Consider the following 21000-nt stretch of genomic DNA (forward strand, 5'->3'; position numbering starts at 1 on the left):
CAGCAACAGTGAGTGAAAACCTTGAAGACTTTTGACCTCTGTCATTGTCAACAAAGGGTATATAAAGTATTGAGATAAACTTTTGTTATTGACTAAATACTTATTTTTCAAAATAATTTGCAAATAAATTCATTAAAAATCCTACAATGTGATTTTCTGGATTTTTTTCTTCTCATTTTGTCTGTCATAGTTGAAGTGTACCTATGATGAAAATTACAGGCCTCTCATCTTTTTAAGTGGGAGAACTTGCACAATTGGTGGCTGACTAAATACTTTTTTGCCCCACTGTGTGTGTGTACATATATAAATATATATAGCACTACAAATATAGGGATGTATACAGGGTGCAGTTTGAGACACAGCCTAGGTGACTAAACCAAGAGCTAATGGAGCACTACTGCAGCTAATAAAGTCCAAGTCAAATCCCACATTATCAGTATGTGTAGTATTCGGCACACTGCACTCAGACATACGCTTTGCATTTGAATACTTAATAAAAACATATCCAGGTGGGAATGTGAATACTTGGTTTATCCCTTATGTTCTCTATGTTGAAGTTGCGACATTACGAGGAAAGTGATTCACGGTCAGTTTCACAGTCAGATGCTCCCTAGCCATAACCAGTTTTCACAGTCTAGAGTTTGACGCTCCTCCCTGGCTGGGGTCCTCCTGTCTGTGGAGGCAGTCATCGCTCACCCCCTGGGAGGCCAGCTCGGACAGCACGTTGTCCAGGTAGTTGGGGTCCGGGTAGCCATGACCAGACACGTTGGACATCATCTCCGTCTTGTGGTGGATCTCGTTCCACACCACCGTATCGGGCTCGCCCGTGGTGCTGGACGTTCCCACCGTAAAAATGAGGCGCCGTGTCCATGCCACCTTCAGCAGCTCCAGCACCTGACATGAAATTAGACATGAAATTAGAGATGACATGCCCCCATCACTATCATGGACTTTTAGCTAGCGGTGGCCAAAGTTACTGGAAGTTTGTTGTGGGCAACTCCATACGAGATTGGCCCAAATCTATGATATTCCTGAAATTAAATGCATTGAAATGTCCTTTGGGGTAAGGATGTTTGGCATACCTTTGAAGTCTACCCAAAATTATTATTGAGAAATAATTGATTGAAATTAAAAAATGTGACATTTTGGCCTTACCCAGGCCTTCTTTAAAGACACTACAACGATGAGTCTGTAGATGCTAAAGACAGTCTTGGTGTCATTTGAAACCTTACCGTGTGGTCTGAAATATGATTTGTGTTTAGATTAATAACATTTTACATTAATTTCTGGATAATTTAAAAATAAACAAATACTTTGAAAGTACACTTTCACATTTAATGAGAGAACTAGAAAATATTGTCCCACATACATTGTGTAATTGGATAATCCCCAACAGCGACCTAACTGCCACGGTCGCACACTGGCTAGCAAAAGTGCTATGTACTGTACTTCAGAATCATCTTTATTCGTAAAGTCAATTTACACATACCTAGAATCTGACTTGGTAAAATGGTGCTGCTAGCAAGACATATAGAAATGTAATATAGAGACAATACAGAGAGGAATTTAAACAATGTAAATACTGTATATTATTTACAAAATAAATAGTGAACATAGAACTAAAAGAGTATGAGCTAATTTACAGTGACTTTCACACCTCACTCTAACCATTTTACTCCCCCTAGCAGAGCAGGTTAGAATGTTTTGAAGTTATTTAGATGAGTAAGTGACTGTGGTACTGTTTTGCCATTGTACATTAACTAACACTTCCCACGTGTGAAACACACACACACACGCACACCTCCAAGACCCCAATCTTGTGTTCTTAAATGAGGAAAACCGAGACAAAATCTGTCAGTTCAGCCGCCTTTAAAGTTTCTCCTGGCCCATAGACTAGTTTCAGGGTGAGGAACCTTCTAACATTAAGTTATAAATTACTGCATGTCCCTTTTAAGGTGGTCTGCATTGTCTCTAGGTTATGGTAGAGGTATGCCCATTTGATTTCACATCGACAGGAAATCAGATATAGAAATGGATTTCTTTGGCAAGAACATTTGGATGAATTATCAATAAAACAATTACCTCACACTGTATAGTAAAATAAGCATTTATTAAATATAGCCAACAGAGTAGCGGAGCATACGAGGAATGTGTGAGTGTAACAATTGTTCAAATATTTTGTGAATTTCACCAGGTTCGTATATTCATATAGCATGTTGAGTAATTATGCTTGCCTGAATCCTGGGAAATAGGGGAGCGCGTACTTACGGTTTGCCCTGCATGCTCAAATAATTTGGACGTATAGAGGTAGACACGCTTTTTCTGTCATCTTCAGAAATGTTACATGTAATAAGCACAAGACACACTGTTTTGTTCATAAATAATTGTGTACATTTAGTGTTTACTCATAAAGGGATGGTATTGTAAGTATTACTTTTTATGATAATAACATTTCGAATTCAATATGTGGTTGTTAGCTAGCTAGTGTGTTGTATGTGTGAATGATGGCTAGCTCCTTGACGGATCAACGTCCTTTTGTATTGTGTCTGTTGTAGAGAGAGGAACTGATTGGCAGAACATATGTGCTCTACAAATGTTTTTATATTTTCTTATGGAAGCAGAAGAAACTCATTACACTGAAAACAGCCTGATCACCGAAGTCCACGTCTTCTACCAACGGAGCTACAAAAGGATCACACACACACACACACACACACACACACACACACACACACACCGGAACTACGGCGGTGCAGTACAGCACCGGTTACATGATCAGAACAGAGTCAAAAAGGTTGTGTTCATTAGGGAGCAAACTGGAAAAAAAACAGGGAGGAACTACGTGGACTTGTCCAATGAGAACTGTTAATTTTCTGTTGCGTGCCCTTATGAGCACATCCAGGGTGTGGTCAACTGTTTGGTGTGTTGGTTCATGTAAGATAGATGCAGTGTTAGCTACTTACCTTTCTGCCCTTTTTGTTGTCTGGGAGGAAGCAGAAGCGAGGGAAGCCTCTAGAGGTATACGACTGCCCGGGATTAGGGTGCTCTGGACCCTGGAGAGAGTGAGGAAGTGAGTGAGTGAGTGAGTGTGTCTCATGTGTGTCTTGTGTGTGTCTTGTGTGTGTACCTGTATCCCATGGGTGATGTTGTATATGATCTGGATAGTTCCACAGTCAGGGTGGCCAGGGAGGGACTGGGAGATACTATAGATCTCCATCTTCCCCTTGGGCTGGGTCCCAGTCTTCTCCCCATAGATGGTCTTGCATGAGGGGCACTGGAGGCTGCCATCCTGGAACAGAGAACAGACAGTCAACCACCTTAGAAGACACCCAAAGGAGGCAGACTTTCTTTACAAAATACCAAAAGGCACATGTACAGTGCATTCGGAAAATATTCAGACCCCTCGACTTTTTCCACATTTTGTTCCAGCCTTATTCTAAAATTGATTAAAATATATGTTTCCTCAATCTACACACAATACCCCACAACGACAAAGCGAAAACAGGTTTTTAGAAATGGTATCAAATTTACTAAAAATAAAAAACAGAAATACCTTATTTACATAAGAATTCTGACCTTTTGCTATGAGACAAAATTGATAATCCTTGATATGTTTCTACAACTTGATGAGAGTCCATCTGTGGAAAATTCAATTGATTGGACATGATTTGGAAAGGCACACACACCTTTCTATACTACAAGGTCCCACAGTTGTCAGTGAATGTCTTAGCAAAAACCAAGCCATGAGGTCGAAGGAATTGTCTGTAGACCTCCGAAACAGGATTGTGTCGAGGCAAAAAAATTGTGGCACTGAAGGTCCCCAAGAACACAGTGGCCTCCAACATTATTAAATGGAAGAAGTCTGGAACCACCAAGACTCTTCCAAGAGCTGGCCGCCTTGCCAAACTGAGCAATTGGGGGGGAAAGGGCCTTGGCCAGGGAGGTGAACGAGAGCCTAATGGTCACTCTGACAGATCTCCAGAGTTCCTCTGTGGAGATGGGAGAAGCTTCCAGAAGAACAACCATCTCTGCAGTACTCCACCAATCAGGCCTTTATGGTAGAGTGGCAAGACGGAAGCCACTCCTCAGTAAAAGGCACATGACAGCCTGCTGGAAGTTTGCCAAAAGGCACCTAAAGACTCTCAGACCACGAGAAACAAGATTCTCTGGTCTGATGAAACCAATATTGAACTCTTTGGCCTGAATGCCAAGCGTCACGTCTGGAGGAAACCTGGCACAATCCCTACGGTGAAGCATGGGTGGCAGCATCATGCTGTGGGTTGTTTTTCAGTGGCAGGGACTGGGATACTAGTCAGGATCAGGGGAAAGAGATCCTTGATGAAAACCTGCTCCAGAGCGCTCAGGACCTCAAACTGGGGCAAAGGACAACGACCCTAAGCACACAGCCAAGACAACGCAGAAGTAGCTTCGGGACAAGTCTCTGAATGTCCTTGAGTGGCCCAGCCAGAGCCCAGACTTAAAACCGATCAAACTAATCTGGAGAGACCTGAAAATAGCTGTGCAGCGAAACTCCCCATCAAACCTGACAGAGCTTGAGAGACTCTGCAGAGAAGAAATGGGAGAAACTCTGCAAATACAAGTGAGCCAAGCTTGTAGCATCATACCCAAGAAGACTTGAGGCTGTAATCGCTGCCAAAGGTGCTACAACAAAGTAAAGGTTAAAGGGTCTGAATACTCTAGGAAGTCTTGGTGGTTCCAAATGTCTTCCATTTAAGAATGATGGAGGCCACTGTGTTCTTGGGGACCTTCAACACTGCAGAAATGATTGGGTAACTTCCCCAGATCTGTGCCTCAAACCAATCCTGTCTCAGGAGCTCTCGGGCAATTTCTCCAACCTCATGGCTTGGTTCTTTGCTCTGACATGCACTGTCAACTGTGGGACCTTATATAGACAGGTGTGTGCCTTTCAAAATCATGTCCAATCAATTGAATTTACCACAGGTGGACTCCAATTAAGTTGTATAAACATCTAAAGAATGATCAACGAAAACAGGATGCACCGGAGCTCAATTTTGAATCTCAAAGCAAAAGGGTCTGAATACTTATGTAAATAAGGTATCTTTTTTATTTTTTCATGAATTTGCAAACATTTTGAAAACTTTTTTCGCTTTGTCATTTGTGTGTAGATTGATGAGAAATATTTTTTAAATCCATTTTTAGAGTAAGGCTGTAATGTGCCTCCCGGGTGGCGCTGTGGTCTAAGGCACTGCATCGCAGTGGTAGAGGTGTTACTACAGTTGGAAAGTGTCTCCGCCGACACATTGGTGCGGGTGTTAAGGAGCATGTTTTGGGGTGTGGCAGAGTAGTCTAGTGGTTAGAGTGTTGGGCTAGTAACCGAAAGGTTGCAAGTTCAAATCCATGAGCTGAAAGGCAGTTAACCTACTGTTCCTAGGCTGTCATTGAAAATAAGAATTTGTTCTTAACTGACTTGCCTAGTTCAATAAAAGGTAAAACGAATAAAAATAAATAAAATGACTCTACCGTCGCCTTTCCCGAGCCCGTTGGGGACTTGCAGCGATGAGACAATGTGGAAGAAGGGAGGTTAGAATAAAGAATATGAGTAAAATCTGTAACAAAACATGGAAAGAGTCAAGAGGTCCGAATACACTGTACTTTTTGAAGGCACATTGTTGTGCTACAGCCTGAATTCAAAATGGATTATATTTCTCACACATAACCCATAATGACAAAGTGAAAATGAAATACAGAAATATGTAATTTACATACAGTACCAGTCAAAAGTTGACATAGATCACTGTGCGCTGCCATTACTCATTCCTGGGTTTTTCTATGATTTTACTATTTTTTACATTGTAGAATAATTGTGAAGACATCAACACTATGAAATACATATGGAATCATGTAGTAAAAAAACAAATCTCAAATATAAAATATATTGTGTTTACCTTTATTTAACTAGGCAAGTCAGATAAGAACAAATTCTTATTTTCAATGACGGCCTAGGAACAGTGGGTTAACTGCCTGTTCAGGGGCAGAACAGATTTGTACCTTGTCAGCTCAGGGGTTTGCTGGATCGAATCCCCGAGCTGACAAAGTAAAAATCTGTAGTTCTACCCCTGAACAAGGCAGTTAACCCACTGTTCCTCGGTAGGCCGACATTGTAAATAACAATGTTCCTAACTGACTTTGCCTAATTAAAATATAAAAAATAATTTGTTTTTCAACAGGACAATGACACAAAACACACCTCCAGGCTATGTAAGGGCTTGTGGCGAAATCCTGCACGGAGCCTTCACCGTGCGCTGCCACTTTAAGAGCGCATCAGCAGTAAGGAAGGGGAAAATAAAGACACAGCTCTTTCAGTTCTCTGGGGAGGGGCTCTTGGTTGGCGCGACAGTTGGTTGTGAATGCTATGCTGCAGATGTCCTTGTTTATTTTCAGCGTGTGTAGTTTATAAAGTATTTAACTCAATCATCGGTGTGACCGCTCTAGGTCGTGATCGTTTGGAACCGCATCTGTTATGGATCGCATGGATTAGTAGCAACATTGTTGCGAAGCTTTGACATACAAACCATTGCACAGTCAGACGGGACAACTGCAAGCCTGAAGACCACAGCTAAGAGCTCTCTTGCTCTCTCCTCTATCGAACAAAATCTTTACCCCTCTCTAATAAATAGCGCTACAGGCTATTTGACCAAGAAGGAGAAAGATGGAGTACTGCATCAGCTGACCTGGCCTCTACAATCACCCAACCTCAACCCAATTGAGGTGATGTGGGATGAGTTGAACCACAGTGTGAAGGAAAAGCAGCCAACAAGTGCTTATATGTGAGAACTCCTTCATGACTGTTGGAAAAGCATTCCAGGTGAAGCTGGTTGAGAGAATGCCAAGAGTGTGCAAAGCTGTCATCAAGACTTTGAAGAATCTAAAACAGACTTTTTTGGTTACTACATGATTCCATATGTGTTATTTCATATAAATATTTCATATTTCACTATTATTCTACAATGTAGAAAATAGTTCAAATAAAGAAAAACCCTTGAATGAGTAGGTGTGTCCAAACTTTTGACTGGTACTGTATATGGAGTGGTACTCAATGTGTTGCATTGGATTTGCCCCAAACATAAAACTTTGTATTCAGGACAAAAGGTTAACCGCTTTGACAATTTTTTTGCTTTACTTTACTGCCTTGTTGCAAACAGGAATGAATTATATATATATTATATATATATATATATATATATTTTGTACAGGCTTCCTTCTCACTCTGTCATTTAGGTTAGTATTGTGGAGTAACTACAATGTTGTTGATCCATCCTCAGTTGTTTTCTCCTATCACAGCCGTTCAACTCTGTAACTGTTTTAAAGTCACCATTGGCCTCATGGTGAAATCTCTGAGCGGTTTTCTTCCTCTTCGGCAACTGAGTTAGGAAGTACACCTGTATCTTAGGATGGTGTATCAATACACCCAGTCACTACAAAGTGTAATAAATAATTTCACCATTCTCAAAGGGATATTCAATGTCTGCTTTATTTTTACCAATAGGTACCCTGCTTTGCAAAACCTCCCTGGTCTTTGTGGTCGAATCTGTGTTTGAAATTCACTGCTCAACTGAGTGACCTTACAGAATTTCATGTGTGGAATACAGAGGTGAGGTAATCATGTTAAATACTATTATTGCACACTGAGTGAGTCCATGCAACTTATGCGAGTTAAGCAAATTTTTACTCATTAACTTATTTAGGCTTGCCATAACAAAGCAGTTGAATACTTAAACTCAAATCTATGGCTGTTACCATGACCATATTACCTCCACACCGGCAGTCAAATTCCATGTGACCGTTTAGTCACAGTAATTAAGCTTCTCCAAGCTCCGATGCTGATGGTGCTCATTAGTAGTCTACCAAACTTGCTAACTGCCTGGTATTCAACACTACATTGTCCCTCTAATCACTGACATCAATGCAAATGTAATCAAACCCTTCATGAGAGCCCATGTTGTGCAACATTTCTATAGGCTATGCAACTGCGTGAGAAAACAGATTGATGGCCTCTATTAAACATTTGGAGGATCTCATCAGCTTTCTACAGGCTAGCGAAAGTAGGACATGTATTTTTTTTAGCTGCCCGTTTCAAGACAGGTGCATGATAATGGTTCATTCTAAATCAAATTTCACACAGATTATTTAGTATATGTAAAGACTAGATTAAATTAAGAATAGTACGCTGGCTGACAATATTAGCCTATCACTTGTGAATGATGGAAGAAAGAGAATGCTTCTTTTTTTCTCTCAACTTTAAAATCAGTCACACACCTCATGTAGCCTAGCCCATAGGCCTATATGTTTGTTTCACAACTAAAAAGTGGCCAATTAACTTCTTAAAATGAAGCACATTAATACGCTTTACAACAGGTGTAGAGACATGAGTCAACTTTTGTACTGTGGGGGATAGTAGATTGACAGGCTAGTGCTTTTGCTGTTTGTTAGGCCTACTCATCTCGTTGGCTGACAAAGTAAATGTGGACAGTTCTTCCAATATCTTCAATATGCACTTTGGAATTGGATAAGGACGCACACCGTTGCGTCCCCAATGTGTCGAAAGAGAAAGACCCGATCATGTGAGTGAGGTGCTTCGACACGCAGCGGGGAGAAGGGAATTGTAATTATTATGTTCAGCCCAAGGGCACAACGGCCGCAAGAGGCATGGATTTTTTTAGGGGGCATTACGGCCACAAAAGGGGGGGGGTTGGCCGGGAAATTTGAGGCATTGTCAAGTGCTTGTCAAATTGTGAATGAGAGACTGATAATATACAGCCTGCGCAAAAAAAAAACAAAGCAGAGCTCGTGCCTTTCATGTGACTTTTTCTCAAATCATTGGAGTCGCATCATGGAGCCTTAGAATGTATCCAAAATCAAAACATATAGCCCAACATTTGTATCACAACAAAAGTTACAAATATACCTGTTTCTTTGTTAACCGATCAACACAGAATAGCCACATGTGCGCAACTCAAATCTGAGAAAATATCCTTTATTTTATTCAGCCATTTTCAATTGTATTCTTCAAACTATAAAATATTGGCACGGAATTCTAAGCAAATCTTGTAGGCTAAATTAACTAGTGTAACCCACAGCGTAGCCCACAGCCATATGGCATAGCCTGATCAGGGCCTAACATATGGACTCAGAGTATGCTATTCTATACTTTTGAAATAGACTACCGTAATTTCCGGACTATAAGCCGCTACTTTATTCCCACGCTTTGAACCTCGCGGTTTATACAATGACGCGGCTAATTTATGGATTTTTCCCACTTTCACAAGATTCATGCCGCCAAAAAACTGAGCACCGTCACATCATGTGACGTAAATCGAGCGCGCTCAAACTTCCCATCATTCTGATTACGGTAGTAATTTTGTCACCCTCATCATGGCAAAGACACGGAGAAATGCATATGATGCAGCTTTCAAGTTGAAGGCAATCGATCTGGCTGTTGGAAAAGGAAATAGAGCTGCTGCACGGGAGCTTGGCCTTAATGAGTCGATAAGACGTTGGAAACAGCAGCGTGAGGAACTGACTCAGTGCAAAAAGTCAACAAAAGCTTTCAGAGGGAAGAAAAGCAGATGGCCCAAAGTATTTGCAGCCACTCGACATCAGTGTAAATCGTGCATTTAAGGTGGCGCTCCTTGTTCAGTGGGAGGCTTGGATGACAAGTGGGGAGAAATCCTCCACTAAAAACGGGTCGCATGCGAAGAGGAACTTATGGTCAAGTCTGCCAGTGGGTCCTGACAGCGTGGAGCATTGTCAAAAAATCCACTATCATCAACGGGTTTCGAAAGGCTGGACTGCTGCGTGTTGAAGGGGCAGCATGAGCTCAGCGGGGTATTTGCCTCCGGATGAAAGTGACGAGAGCGACAATGAAAACGATCCAACATCGGATGAAGCAATTCTGAGGCTATTCAACTCCGACACCAAAGGAGATGACTTCAGTGGTTTCAGTGCACAGGAGGAAGATGGTGACCAAGTTCATGTGTTTCAATGTACCGGTAGGCACCTGCGGCTTATAGACATGTGCGGCTTATTTATGTACAAAATACATATTTTTTAATAATTCAGTGGGTGCGGTTTATATTCAGGTACGCTTAATAGTCCAGCAATTACGGTACATCTTCATATCATATTTCTTTAGACCGGTCTAAAATCCATCATGGATTTACTGTGATGGTGTAGGCTATATTACATGGATTTATTAGACTTTTTAAAATGTTCCTATGGTCTACATCAGCGGAAGCCAGGAGATGCTACATGTGTTTAATAACAGTCAATTACCGTGAGACCGGCAGTTATTTGCTTGACAAATCACCGGCCAACAAAATCATGACCGCCACAGCCCTTCACGACGTATTAGCTTCTCATTTTTATTTAATAAAAAAAAATAAAAATAGAATTCCGCTATGATATTATGGGGTATTGTGTGTAGGCCAGTGACCCCCCCAAAAAAATCTAAATTTAATACATTTTCAATCCAGGCTGTAACAACAAAATGTGGAAAAAGTCAAGGGGTGTGAATACTTTCTGAAGGCACTGTAATATGACACGTTGTGGGTAACCCTTAACTTTTAGCCTGCAAGTACAACGCTTCATTACTTGTTATAAGCATGTACAAGCCATTATAATGCCTTATAAGGCTTATAATATGTTAATGCCTCTATGTAGGACAATATGTGGGCTCGTGTCTTCCAGGCAACCAACTGAATTACATTTAGGATCTCTGCGGCACCCACCTTGGTACCATTGTTGTACATGGCCAGCATGCAGAGCATGTGGAGGGTGTGTCCACACTTGAACTTGCCCACGGCGCCAGGCTGGATGGACTGGGCTCCCTCAGACGCCACGTCATAATCCGACGGACAAGACAGCCGGTCCATACAGATGATGCAGTCCTGAAACCACAGGGAGAATGTTATAATAAAATTACATGAGAACAAGTATTACAGGATCTCTATGATATTATATTGCAAGTCTATAAATTGTGGTTGTGATAACTTAGGGATACAGATGGGTATTGTATACAAAACAGCAGTTGGTTTGCTCATACTGCTTTAGAAATAGGCCAAGCCTGTGTTCATTTTAGAGAAATCATATTGCTTTCAACCTGCATACTGCAAATTCTTTGCAAAATAACATTTCTTTCTTCAATACAAATACAATTATTTGCTTTGTATAAATAAAAAAAAATCACATAATCTTCACATGAATGTATAATTTTTTTACAAAAATAGTTTAAGTCTGAGAGACTTCATGCAAACTAAAGCAGGTGTAATTAATTGCATGTTTACAATGAGTTCCAGTGTGCGAGTGCTGCGTAAAAAGACGGCCCCAGGGAGAATTTCCCCATAGGTACAGATCTAGGATAAGATTCCCTTCCCCCAATCCTAACCTTAACCATTAGAGGGGAAAATGCTAAACTGACCCAAGATCAGCGTCTAGGGGCAACTTCACCCTATACAAAAAAAAACAAATAAGATGCAAGGGAGGAGGAGGGAGATTGACATTGACATGCGTACCTCGTCTTGAGCAGAGGCCACTTCCTCCATGTAGCGGTGAATGACATCCTCTGGTTTCTGGGCCGGGACTGAGAGGATAGTGGACACAATGAACAGAGTTGGGGAGAAGCCAACCACATACACAGGACACAGGTGGTATTATCATGACAGAAATTGTATAGACATTTGTTTTTTTAATCCATGGCTTTCAGTGGTTGAAACTACAGTGGTTGCCTAGTTGTTTTGCAGTTTGCGAACAAATTATGTTCACAGAAATAATAGCCTAGATTTTATAGCCTATAGTCAAATCCAAAAACATTTAACTGACACTTCACTTTTCGCTGTATTTTATATTTCTGCCTTCTGAAAGCCTAAAGCAAAAATTTCCAACTCATTCTGCAGAAGTAGTCTACTTCGCTGCAGCTCAGACTTTAGGCAGGCTTCGTTGAAAAATCTGTACCATGCAAGAGCACTGCTCGAAAATGTAACATGAGTTTGAGGCACACAGTATTAATGTTTGACAGTTACGGCTGAATGAGAGAAGAGGGTAAGATATTGACACTAATCTACTAATGTGCCAAACGCACCCTCTTGCTCTTCCTTCGTCAGTCAGGGTATGCATCACAAATGCCACCCTATTCCCTACATTGGTCAAAAGTAGTGCACTATGTAGGGAATATGGTGCCAATTTGGGATGCTTCCTCAGAGTTAGATTTGTGAATGTCAGTTCGCTCTGCCATCTTTATATAACACCTTCGTAAATAAAGGCATTATATGAAGATAAGCTGGATCCAAAAAGCAGGAACACGATTAGTTCTGAAGGAAACACACCAATGTTTGTTAGCTAATGAATACGGTGTTGACCGCCAAGCAACATCACAACACTGATTTGTGGATATGAATGAGAGTCACGGGAGGGCAAATGATTCGTACAGAGACAAGTAGGCGATGGAATGAGATAAGAGTGAGCACATGTAAGATAAAAGGACACTATACTAGCCTGCAGATAATCAAAACACACTGCCTGAGATGCCTTTTCAGGTTACATTTTGAAATGTGTATATATAATCTAAAATACACAAACAACTTAATGATAAATGGTTCCTTACACTGATAGTAGTATATCAGCCAGGGGAAATGTAATCCATGGTTCAGGTTTATTTAAAAAGCCACTACTAACTTGAGCTAACTTTAGCCACCTCAAGTGAAAAATCTATGGGAGTGATAGGGGCAACCATGATATATTTTGGGCCAAATCACCTTTAAGTCAAGTCAAACCAAATCAATGAGTTGATTTCAGTTGCCCCCATCACTCCCATTGATTGTAAGTCTTGTGTAGTGACTATTGAGATCCTAAAACTGAGTGAGAATAGGAATTCCTAGCTCAGATATCGCAAATGTTTCACCAGGCAGGCATATTAGTTTCCCACCACAAAAACACAAGGAATACATTTTTTTCATATTTGAACATGTATTACAACTTGTTTGGGATAACTCAAGATGACAACACAATGGAAAGCATTGGATGTGACAAGGCACAGAGCTGGATGCAGGCCCATAATGGGGGGGTAGGAGTGGGGGGTGGCGTAGCTACCTGTCCTGTGCTGCCTCTTTTCCCTCCTAACCGAGCTGCGACTTTTGGAGCCCGCGGGCCTGCTGCTGCTGCTGGGGGAGGAGGAGCGGAGGAGGGGGCACTCATGAAGCGCACGCCGAGTCCCACTGCTGACATCAAAATGGAGGCCATGCCTGGAGTGGGTGGCCAGGGGAGGACCGGTGAAGACATGCAGATGGGGTGGGGGACGGGGGGGTTGGAAGGGGATCGGGACCAAAGGGATGCGACATGGTGGATAAAGCAGTGACTGACTGGTGGGAAAAGAGGGCGTGTATTGGGAAGTTTGGGAAGCTTCCAGACCAATTCTGCTTGGTCAAAATAGAGAACATTGGATTCAGGAATAAGAAGTAATTTGGATTCAATGATTGTACAGTAAAGAAAATGTGTTTGACTAACATTCAGCAGTTATAAATGTGGGCTGATGTGATCAATGCACCGATTTCCTATTTAAAGCCATATTGTAAGGTTCTGCCTCGATTCTGGACAGAATTTAGCCTAGTGGTTATAAGCGATGGACCAGTAACTGAATGGTTGCCGAGTCAAATCCCTGAACCAACTATGTGGGAAAAAAATCTGTTATTTCATTAAGGGTATGTTTTAAAGAGCACACAAACAAATATTTACAGAATGTGACGACAAAGAAAATCTTCAAAAATGCACTCTACAAAACATTTTAGCTTAAGTCCAACTGGACCAAAAGTGTTCACATGCAAAATAAGCTGAATTGCTGTTGGTCACACATGCATATACAGTGGGGCAAAAAAGTATTTAGTCAGCCACCAATTGTGCAAGTTCTCCCACTTAAAAATATGAGAGAGGCCTGTAATTTTCATCATAGGTACACTTCAACTATGACAGACAAAATGAGAGAGAAAAATCCAGAAAATCACATTGTAGGATTTTTAATGATTTTATTTGCAAATTATGGTGGAAAATAAGTATTTGGTCAATAACAAAAGTTTCGATACTTTGTTATATACCCTTTGTTGGCAATGACAGAGGTCAAACGTTTTCTGTAAATCTTCACAAGGTTCTCACACACTGTTGCTGGTATTTTGGCCCATTCCTCCATGCAGATCTCCTCTAGAGCAGTGATGTTTTGGGGCTGTTGTAGGGCAACACAGACTTTCAACTCCCTCCAAAGATTTTCTATGGGGTTGAGATCTGGAGACTGGCTAGGCCACTCCAGGACCTTGAAATGCTTCTTAAGAAGCCACTCCGTTGCTCGGGCGGTGTGTTTGGGATCATTGTCATGCTGAAAGACCCAACCACGTTTCATCTTCAATTACCTTGCTGATGGAAGGGGGTTTTCACTCAAAATCTCACGATACATGGCCCCATTCATTCTTTCCTTTACACGGATCAGTCGTCCTGGTCCCTTTGCAGAAAAACAGCCCCAAAGCATGATGTTTCCACCCCCATGCTTCACAGTAGGTATGGTGTTCTTTGGATGCAACTCAGCATTCTTTGTCCTCCAAACACGACGAGATGAGTTTTTACCAAAAAGTTATATTTTGGTTTCATCTGACCATATGACATTCTCTCAATCTTCTTCTGGATCATCCAAATGCTCTCTAGCAAACTTCAGACGGGCCTGGACATGTACTGGCTTAAGCTGGGGGACACATCTGACAGTGCAGGATTTGAGTCCCTGGCGGCGTAGTGTGTTACTGATGGTAGGCTTTGTTACTTTTGTCCCAGCTCTCTGCAGGTCATTCACTAGGTCCCCCCGTGTGGTTCTGGGATTTTTGCTCACCGTTCTTGTGATCATTTTGACCCCAAGGGGTGAGTTCTTGCGTGGCGCCCCAGATCGAGGGAGATTATCAGTGGTCTTGTATGTCTTCCATTTCCTAATAATTGCTCCCACAGTTGATTTCTTCAAACCAAGCTGCTTACCTATTGCAGATTCAGTCTTCCCAGCCTGGTGCAGGTCTACAATTTTGTTTCTGGTGTCCTTTGACAGCTCTTTGGTCTTGGCCATAGTGGAGTTTGGAGTGTGACTGAGGTTGTGGACAGGCGTCTTTTATACCGATAACAAGTTCAAACAGGTGCCATTAATACAGGTAATGAGTGGAGGACAGAGGAGCCTCTTAAAGAAGAAGTTACAGGTCTGTGAGAGCCAGAAATCTTGCTTGTTTGTAGGTGACCAAAAACTTATTTTCCACCATAATTTGCAAATAAATACATTTAAAATCCTACAATGTGAATTTCTGGATTTTTCTCTCTCATTTTGTCTGCCATAGTTGAAGTGTACCTATGATGAAAATTACAGGCCTCATCTTTTTAAGTGAGAGAACTTGCACAATTGGTGGCTGACTAAATACTTTTTTGCCCCACTGTATATATGCTCAGTCTGTCTCTCTGGTGGCCTATCTGCTGGCTCAACAGGAATGAGATTTTATTTTGCGTAAAAAGATTAACTGCTAGCTAGGACAGTGTAAAGGAAAATGTAACGAGAAAGAAAAAAAGTGAACTATTGCTTTAACTATTCCTTTTCATTAAGACCACAAACCCCTGAGAATACCCTGGAAAATAAATTACATCACGGGCAACTGACAAGAACCAAGCCTGGTTGGTGCATAACAGGGCCTGGTCTGTGGAGATTGTGCACAGCGATAAACTGAGGTGCTAGGCTAGTTGTCTAGAGAGACACAATGGCTTTCACACCATAGACAGTGACAGGCCATTGCCATGAAATCACAAAGGAGTTCTCTGTATCACTGCTTTAATGACTGGTCAACAAAAGCTGTGCCTCTAAAATCTGTCAGGTCTATCAGATAAGCTTACTAAAGCACACAATTGCTGGACAGTGCTGTCAAATGTGTAGCCTATTTCTGGTGTATCAGCCATCTTTGTTAAGTCATTAGCTTGCCATAGGCTACACATTTGGCTGAAACAAAGTATGTCAACGAACATCGATTTTAAAACTTGAGTGTGAAAACGCAACACTTTTTCACCCTCTTACTTTCACACTGAGACGTAACCTCATGGAGCAGAAGGTTCTGCCATCGTCACCAAGAAAAACAATGCTTTACCGAAGACGCTAGAATTCACATGGATGGGGACTAAGAATACAGGTAGTACCACCATTGGGGACATGAAAATTGGATGAATTACTTGGGACCTCTTTACCTGCCAGGGCTGAGCTCACACTGGTTGATCCATTCAGTTGCACAGGGATGGCGGGGATACTGTGGCAGAAGAAACAGGAAAACAGACATTAACGGAGCATGGTGAAGGCCAAAAGGCACACATACGAATCCGTACACACCATTGCATGAGCAATCAAATGAAGAACTGATGTGGTGGTTTCTCAACAACAACAAAAAAAGAGCTCTAGACACTGCAGAATCCATCCACGATATCATCTATATTGAATAGTTCTGCGGTCTGTCACTGCAGGTTAACAATTATATCAATACTAAAAAGGTTACAATTTGAATTTCTCAACTTTTGACATTCTAAACTAAAAAGCTAGGAAATCCACAGAAGATAAATGTCCTTCCTCTGATTAATGATGGATGGGGAGCTAGCGTGGCCTTGCTAAAACATGCCTGCCTGTGTTCAGAGTTGAACCTGCCCCCATGAGGAGGAGAACAATGGACCCCCAAAAAGCCGGCTTTCCTGCTCCACGTCAGACAAAGGCCAGGGGTACTACGGTGCACTGTGCAGTATTTCCTCCTTGTTTCCAAAACTGTCATGTTGTTCCACTGAGGCATGTGTTCAGTGGTGCCCAAGAGAGAGCAGAGCAAAAGCAGAGAAGTCCTGCTGCAAGTATTCCAGAACACATGCAGAGAGAGCCTACCACAGTTATGCATATCTAGTGAACCGATACCTACAGTGTGTATATGTATACAGTAGCAGTCAAAAGTTTGGACACACTCATTCCAGGATTTTTTAATTTTTCTACATTGTAGAATAATAGTGTAGACATGAAACTATATAATAACACATATGGAATCATGTAGTAACCAAAAAAAAGTGTATATTTTAGATTCTTCAAAGTAGCCACCATTTGCCTTGATAACAGCTTTGCACACTCTAGGCACTCTCAACCAGCTTTGTGAGGTACTCACCTGGAAAGCATTTCATTTAACAGATGTGCCTTGTTAAAAGTTAATTTGTGGAATTTATTTAGCATAGTGGTTAGAGCGTTGGGTCAGTAACCGAAAGGTTGCTAGATCGAATCCTCGAGCTGACAAGGTAAAGAATCTGTCGTTCTGCCCATGAACAAGGCAGTTAACCCACTGTTCCTAGGCCGTCACTGTAAATAAGAATTTGTTCTTAACTGACTTGCCCATGTAAATAAAATAGTAATTCTTAATACGTTTGAGCCAACAAACAGTTATGTTGTGACAAGGTAGGGGTGGTATACAGAAGACAGTCCTATTTGGTAAAATACCAAGTCCATATTACGGCAAGAACAGCTCAAATAAGCAAAGAGAAACGACAGCCCATCATTACTTGAAGACATGTAGGTCAGTCAATCCGGAAAATGTCAAGAACTTTGAAAGTTTCTGCAAGTGCAGTCGCAAAAACCATTGAGGGCTCTCATGAGGAACAGCACAGGAAAGGAAGACCCTGAGTTACCTCTGCTGCAGAGAATACATTCATTAGAGAGTTACCAGCCTCAGAAATTGCAGCCCAAATAAATGCTTCAGAGTTCAAGTAACAGACATCTCAACATCAACTGTTCAGAGGAGACGGCGTGAATCAGGCCTTCATGCTCGATTACTGCAAAGAAACCACTACTAAAGGACATCAATAATAAGAAGAGACTTGCTTGGGCCAAGAAACACAAGCAATGGCCATCAGACTAGGCTAAATCTGTCCTTGGTCTGACGAGTCTAAATGTGACATTATTAGTTCAAACCACCATGTCTTTGTAAGATGTGTGGTTCCCACTGTGAAGCATGGAGGTGGTGGTGTAATGGTGCTTTGCTGGTGACAGTTAGTGATTTATTTAGAATTGAAGGCACACTTAACCAGCATGACTACCACAGCATTCTGCAGCGATACACCATCCCATCTGGTTTGTGCTTAGTAGGTGTATTTGTTTTTCAACATGAAAATGGCCCAACACACCTACCAGGCTGTGTAAGGAGAGTGATGGAGTGACTCCAAGGAGAGAGTGAAGGAGTGCCGCATAAGACCTGGACTCCACAACCACCCGATCTGAAGCCAATTGAGATGGTTTGAGATGAGTTGGAAGGAAAAGCAGCCAACAAATGTGCAACATATATTTTAATTTATTTAACTTGGCAAGTCAGCTATGAAAAATTCGTATTTTACAAAGGCGGAAAAGCCCAGCCAAACCCTCCTCTAACCCGGACAGCGCTTGTCCAATTGTGCGCAGCCCTATGGGACTCTCGATCACGGCCAGATGTGATACCTTGGTTCGATCACGGGCTGTATGTGGTGATGCCTCTAGCACTGCAAGGCATTGCCTTAGACCGCTGCGCCAGTAAGGAGCACAACATATATGGGAACTCCTTCAAGACTGTTGGGAGAATGCAAAGAGTGTGCAAAGCTGTCATCAAGGCAAAGGGAGGCTCTTTTAAAGATTAGAAAATATATTAATTTGTTTTAAAACATTTTTGCATCCTACATGTTTCCATATGTTATTTCATAGTTTTGATTTCTGCGCTCTTATTCTACAAAGTAGACAATAGTACAAATGCAGAAACATGTGTGTGGTACTGTATATACAACTGAAGTCAGAAGTTTACATACACTAAGTTTGGTGTCATTAAAACTCTTTTTCAACCACTCCACACATTTCTTGATAACAAACTATAGTTTTGGCAAGTCGGTTAGGACATCTACTTTGTGCATGACAAGTCATTTTTCCAACAATTGTTTACAGACAGATTATTTCACTATCACAATATTAGTGGGTCAGAAGTTTACATACACTAAGTTGACTGTGCCTTTAAACATCTTGGAAAATTCCAGAAAACGATGTCATGGCTTTAGATGCTTCTGATAGGCTAATTGACATAATTTGAGTCAATTGGAGGTGTACCTGTGGATGTATTTCAAGGTCTACCTTCAAACGTGGTGCTTCTTTGCTTGACATCATGGGAAAATCAAACTAAATCAGTCAAGACGTCAGAAACAAAATTGTAGACCTCCACAAGTCTGGTTCATCCTTGGGAGCAATTTCCAAACGCCTAAAAGGTATCACGTCCATCTGTACAAACAATAGTACGCAATAATAAACACCATGGGACCACACAGCCGTCATACCTCTGAGGAAGGAGACACGTTCTGTCTCCTAGAGATTAACGTACTTTAGTGCGAAAAGTGCAAATCAATCCCAGAACAGCAGCAAAGAACATTGTGACGATGCTGGAGGAAACAGGTAGAAAAGTATCTATATCCACAGTAAAACATGTCCTATATCGACATAACCTGAAAGGCCGCTCAGCAAGGAAGAAGCCACTGCTCCAAAACCGGCATAAAAAAACAGACTACGTTTTGTAACTGCACATGGGGACAAAGATTGTACTTTTTGGAGAAATGTCCTCTGGTCTGATGAAACAAAAATAGAACTGGTTGACCATAATAACCATCGTTATGTTTGGAGGAAAAAGGGGGATACTTGCAAGCCGAAGAACACCATCCCAACCGTGAAGCACGGGGGTGACAGCATAATGATGTGGGGGTGCTTTACTGCAGGAGGTGCACTTGACAAAATAGATGGCATCACGAGGTAGGAGAATTCTGGATATATTAAAGCAACATCAAGACATCAGTCAGGAAGTTAAAGCTTGGTCACACATGGGTCTTCCAAATGGACAATGACCCCAAGCATACTTCCAAAGTTGTGGCAAAATGGCTTAAGGACAAAGTCAAGGTTTTGGAGTGGCCATCACAAAGCCCTGACCTCAGTCCTATAGAAAACATTTGAGCAGAACTGAAAGTGTGCAAGGGGGCCAACAAATCTGACTCAGTTACACCAGCTCTGTCAGGAGGAATGGGACAAAATTCACCCAACTTATTGTGGGAAGCTTATGGAAGGCTACCCAAAACACTTGACCCAAGTTAAGCGATTTAAAGGCAATGCTACCAAAAACTAATTGAGTGTATGTCAAGGTCTGACCCACAGAGTGTGATGAAAGAAATCAAATCTGAAAGAAATATTTTATTCTGACATTACACATTCTTAAAATAAAGTGGTGATGCTAACTGACAATTTTATTAGGATTAAATGTCAGGAATTGTGAAAAACTGAGTTTAAAAATCAAATCAAATTTTATTTGTCACATACACATGGTTAGCAGATGTTAATGCGAGTGTAGCGAAATGCTTGTGCTTCTAGTTCCGACAATGCAGTAATAACGAACAAGTAATCTAACTAACAATTCCAAAAAACTACTGTCTTATACGCAGTGTAAGGGGATAAAGAATATGTACATAAGGATATATGAATGAGTGATGGTACAGAGCAGCATAGGCAAGATACAGTAGATGATATCGAGTACAGTATATACATATGAGATGAGTATGTAAACCAAGTGGCATAGTTAAAGTGGCTAGTGATACATGTATTACATAAGGATGCAGTCGATGATAGAGTACAGTATCTACGTATGCATATGAGATGAATAATGTAGGGTAAGTAACATTATATAAGGTAGCATTGTTTAAAGTGGCTAGTGATATATTTACATCATTTCCCATCAATTCCCATGATTAAAGTGGCTGGAGTAGAGTCAGTGTCATTGACAGTGTGTTGGCAGTAGCCACTCAATGTTAGTGGTGGCTGTTTAACAGTCTGATGGCCTTGAGATAGAAGCTGTTTTTCAGTCTCTCGGTCCCAGCTTTGATGCACCTGTACTGACCTCGCCTTCT

General features: G+C 41.4%; 1 protein-coding gene across 2 annotated transcripts in view; it reads right to left on the reverse strand.

Annotated features, from left to right (window-relative positions):
- Nucleotides 1–241: 241 nt before the first annotated feature.
- The window catches only part of LOC112258066 (probable E3 ubiquitin-protein ligase DTX2), a 29911-nt gene continuing 9152 nt past the window's right edge, over nt 242–21000 (reverse strand). The window contains exons 3-9 of one of the 2 annotated variants that reach the window (XM_042326976.1): nt 16276–16334; nt 13126–13277; nt 11553–11620; nt 10770–10928; nt 3128–3289; nt 2964–3053; nt 242–894 (exon numbers count right to left, since the gene is read on the reverse strand). In XM_042326976.1, coding sequence (XP_042182910.1) covers nt 879–894; nt 2964–3053; nt 3128–3289; nt 10770–10928; nt 11553–11620; nt 13126–13277; nt 16276–16334 — 706 coding nt within the window. In that variant the 3' untranslated portion in view covers nt 242–878. The remainder of the gene's footprint in view (nt 895–2963; nt 3054–3127; nt 3290–10769; nt 10929–11552; nt 11621–13125; nt 13278–16275; nt 16335–21000) is intronic. The other variant, XM_024432153.2, reaches the window with a different exon arrangement.

The sequence above is a fragment of the Oncorhynchus tshawytscha genome, linkage group LG09 (assembly GCF_018296145.1).
Source record: "Oncorhynchus tshawytscha isolate Ot180627B linkage group LG09, Otsh_v2.0, whole genome shotgun sequence".
NCBI classification, from domain to species: Eukaryota; Metazoa; Chordata; class Actinopteri; order Salmoniformes; family Salmonidae; genus Oncorhynchus; species Oncorhynchus tshawytscha.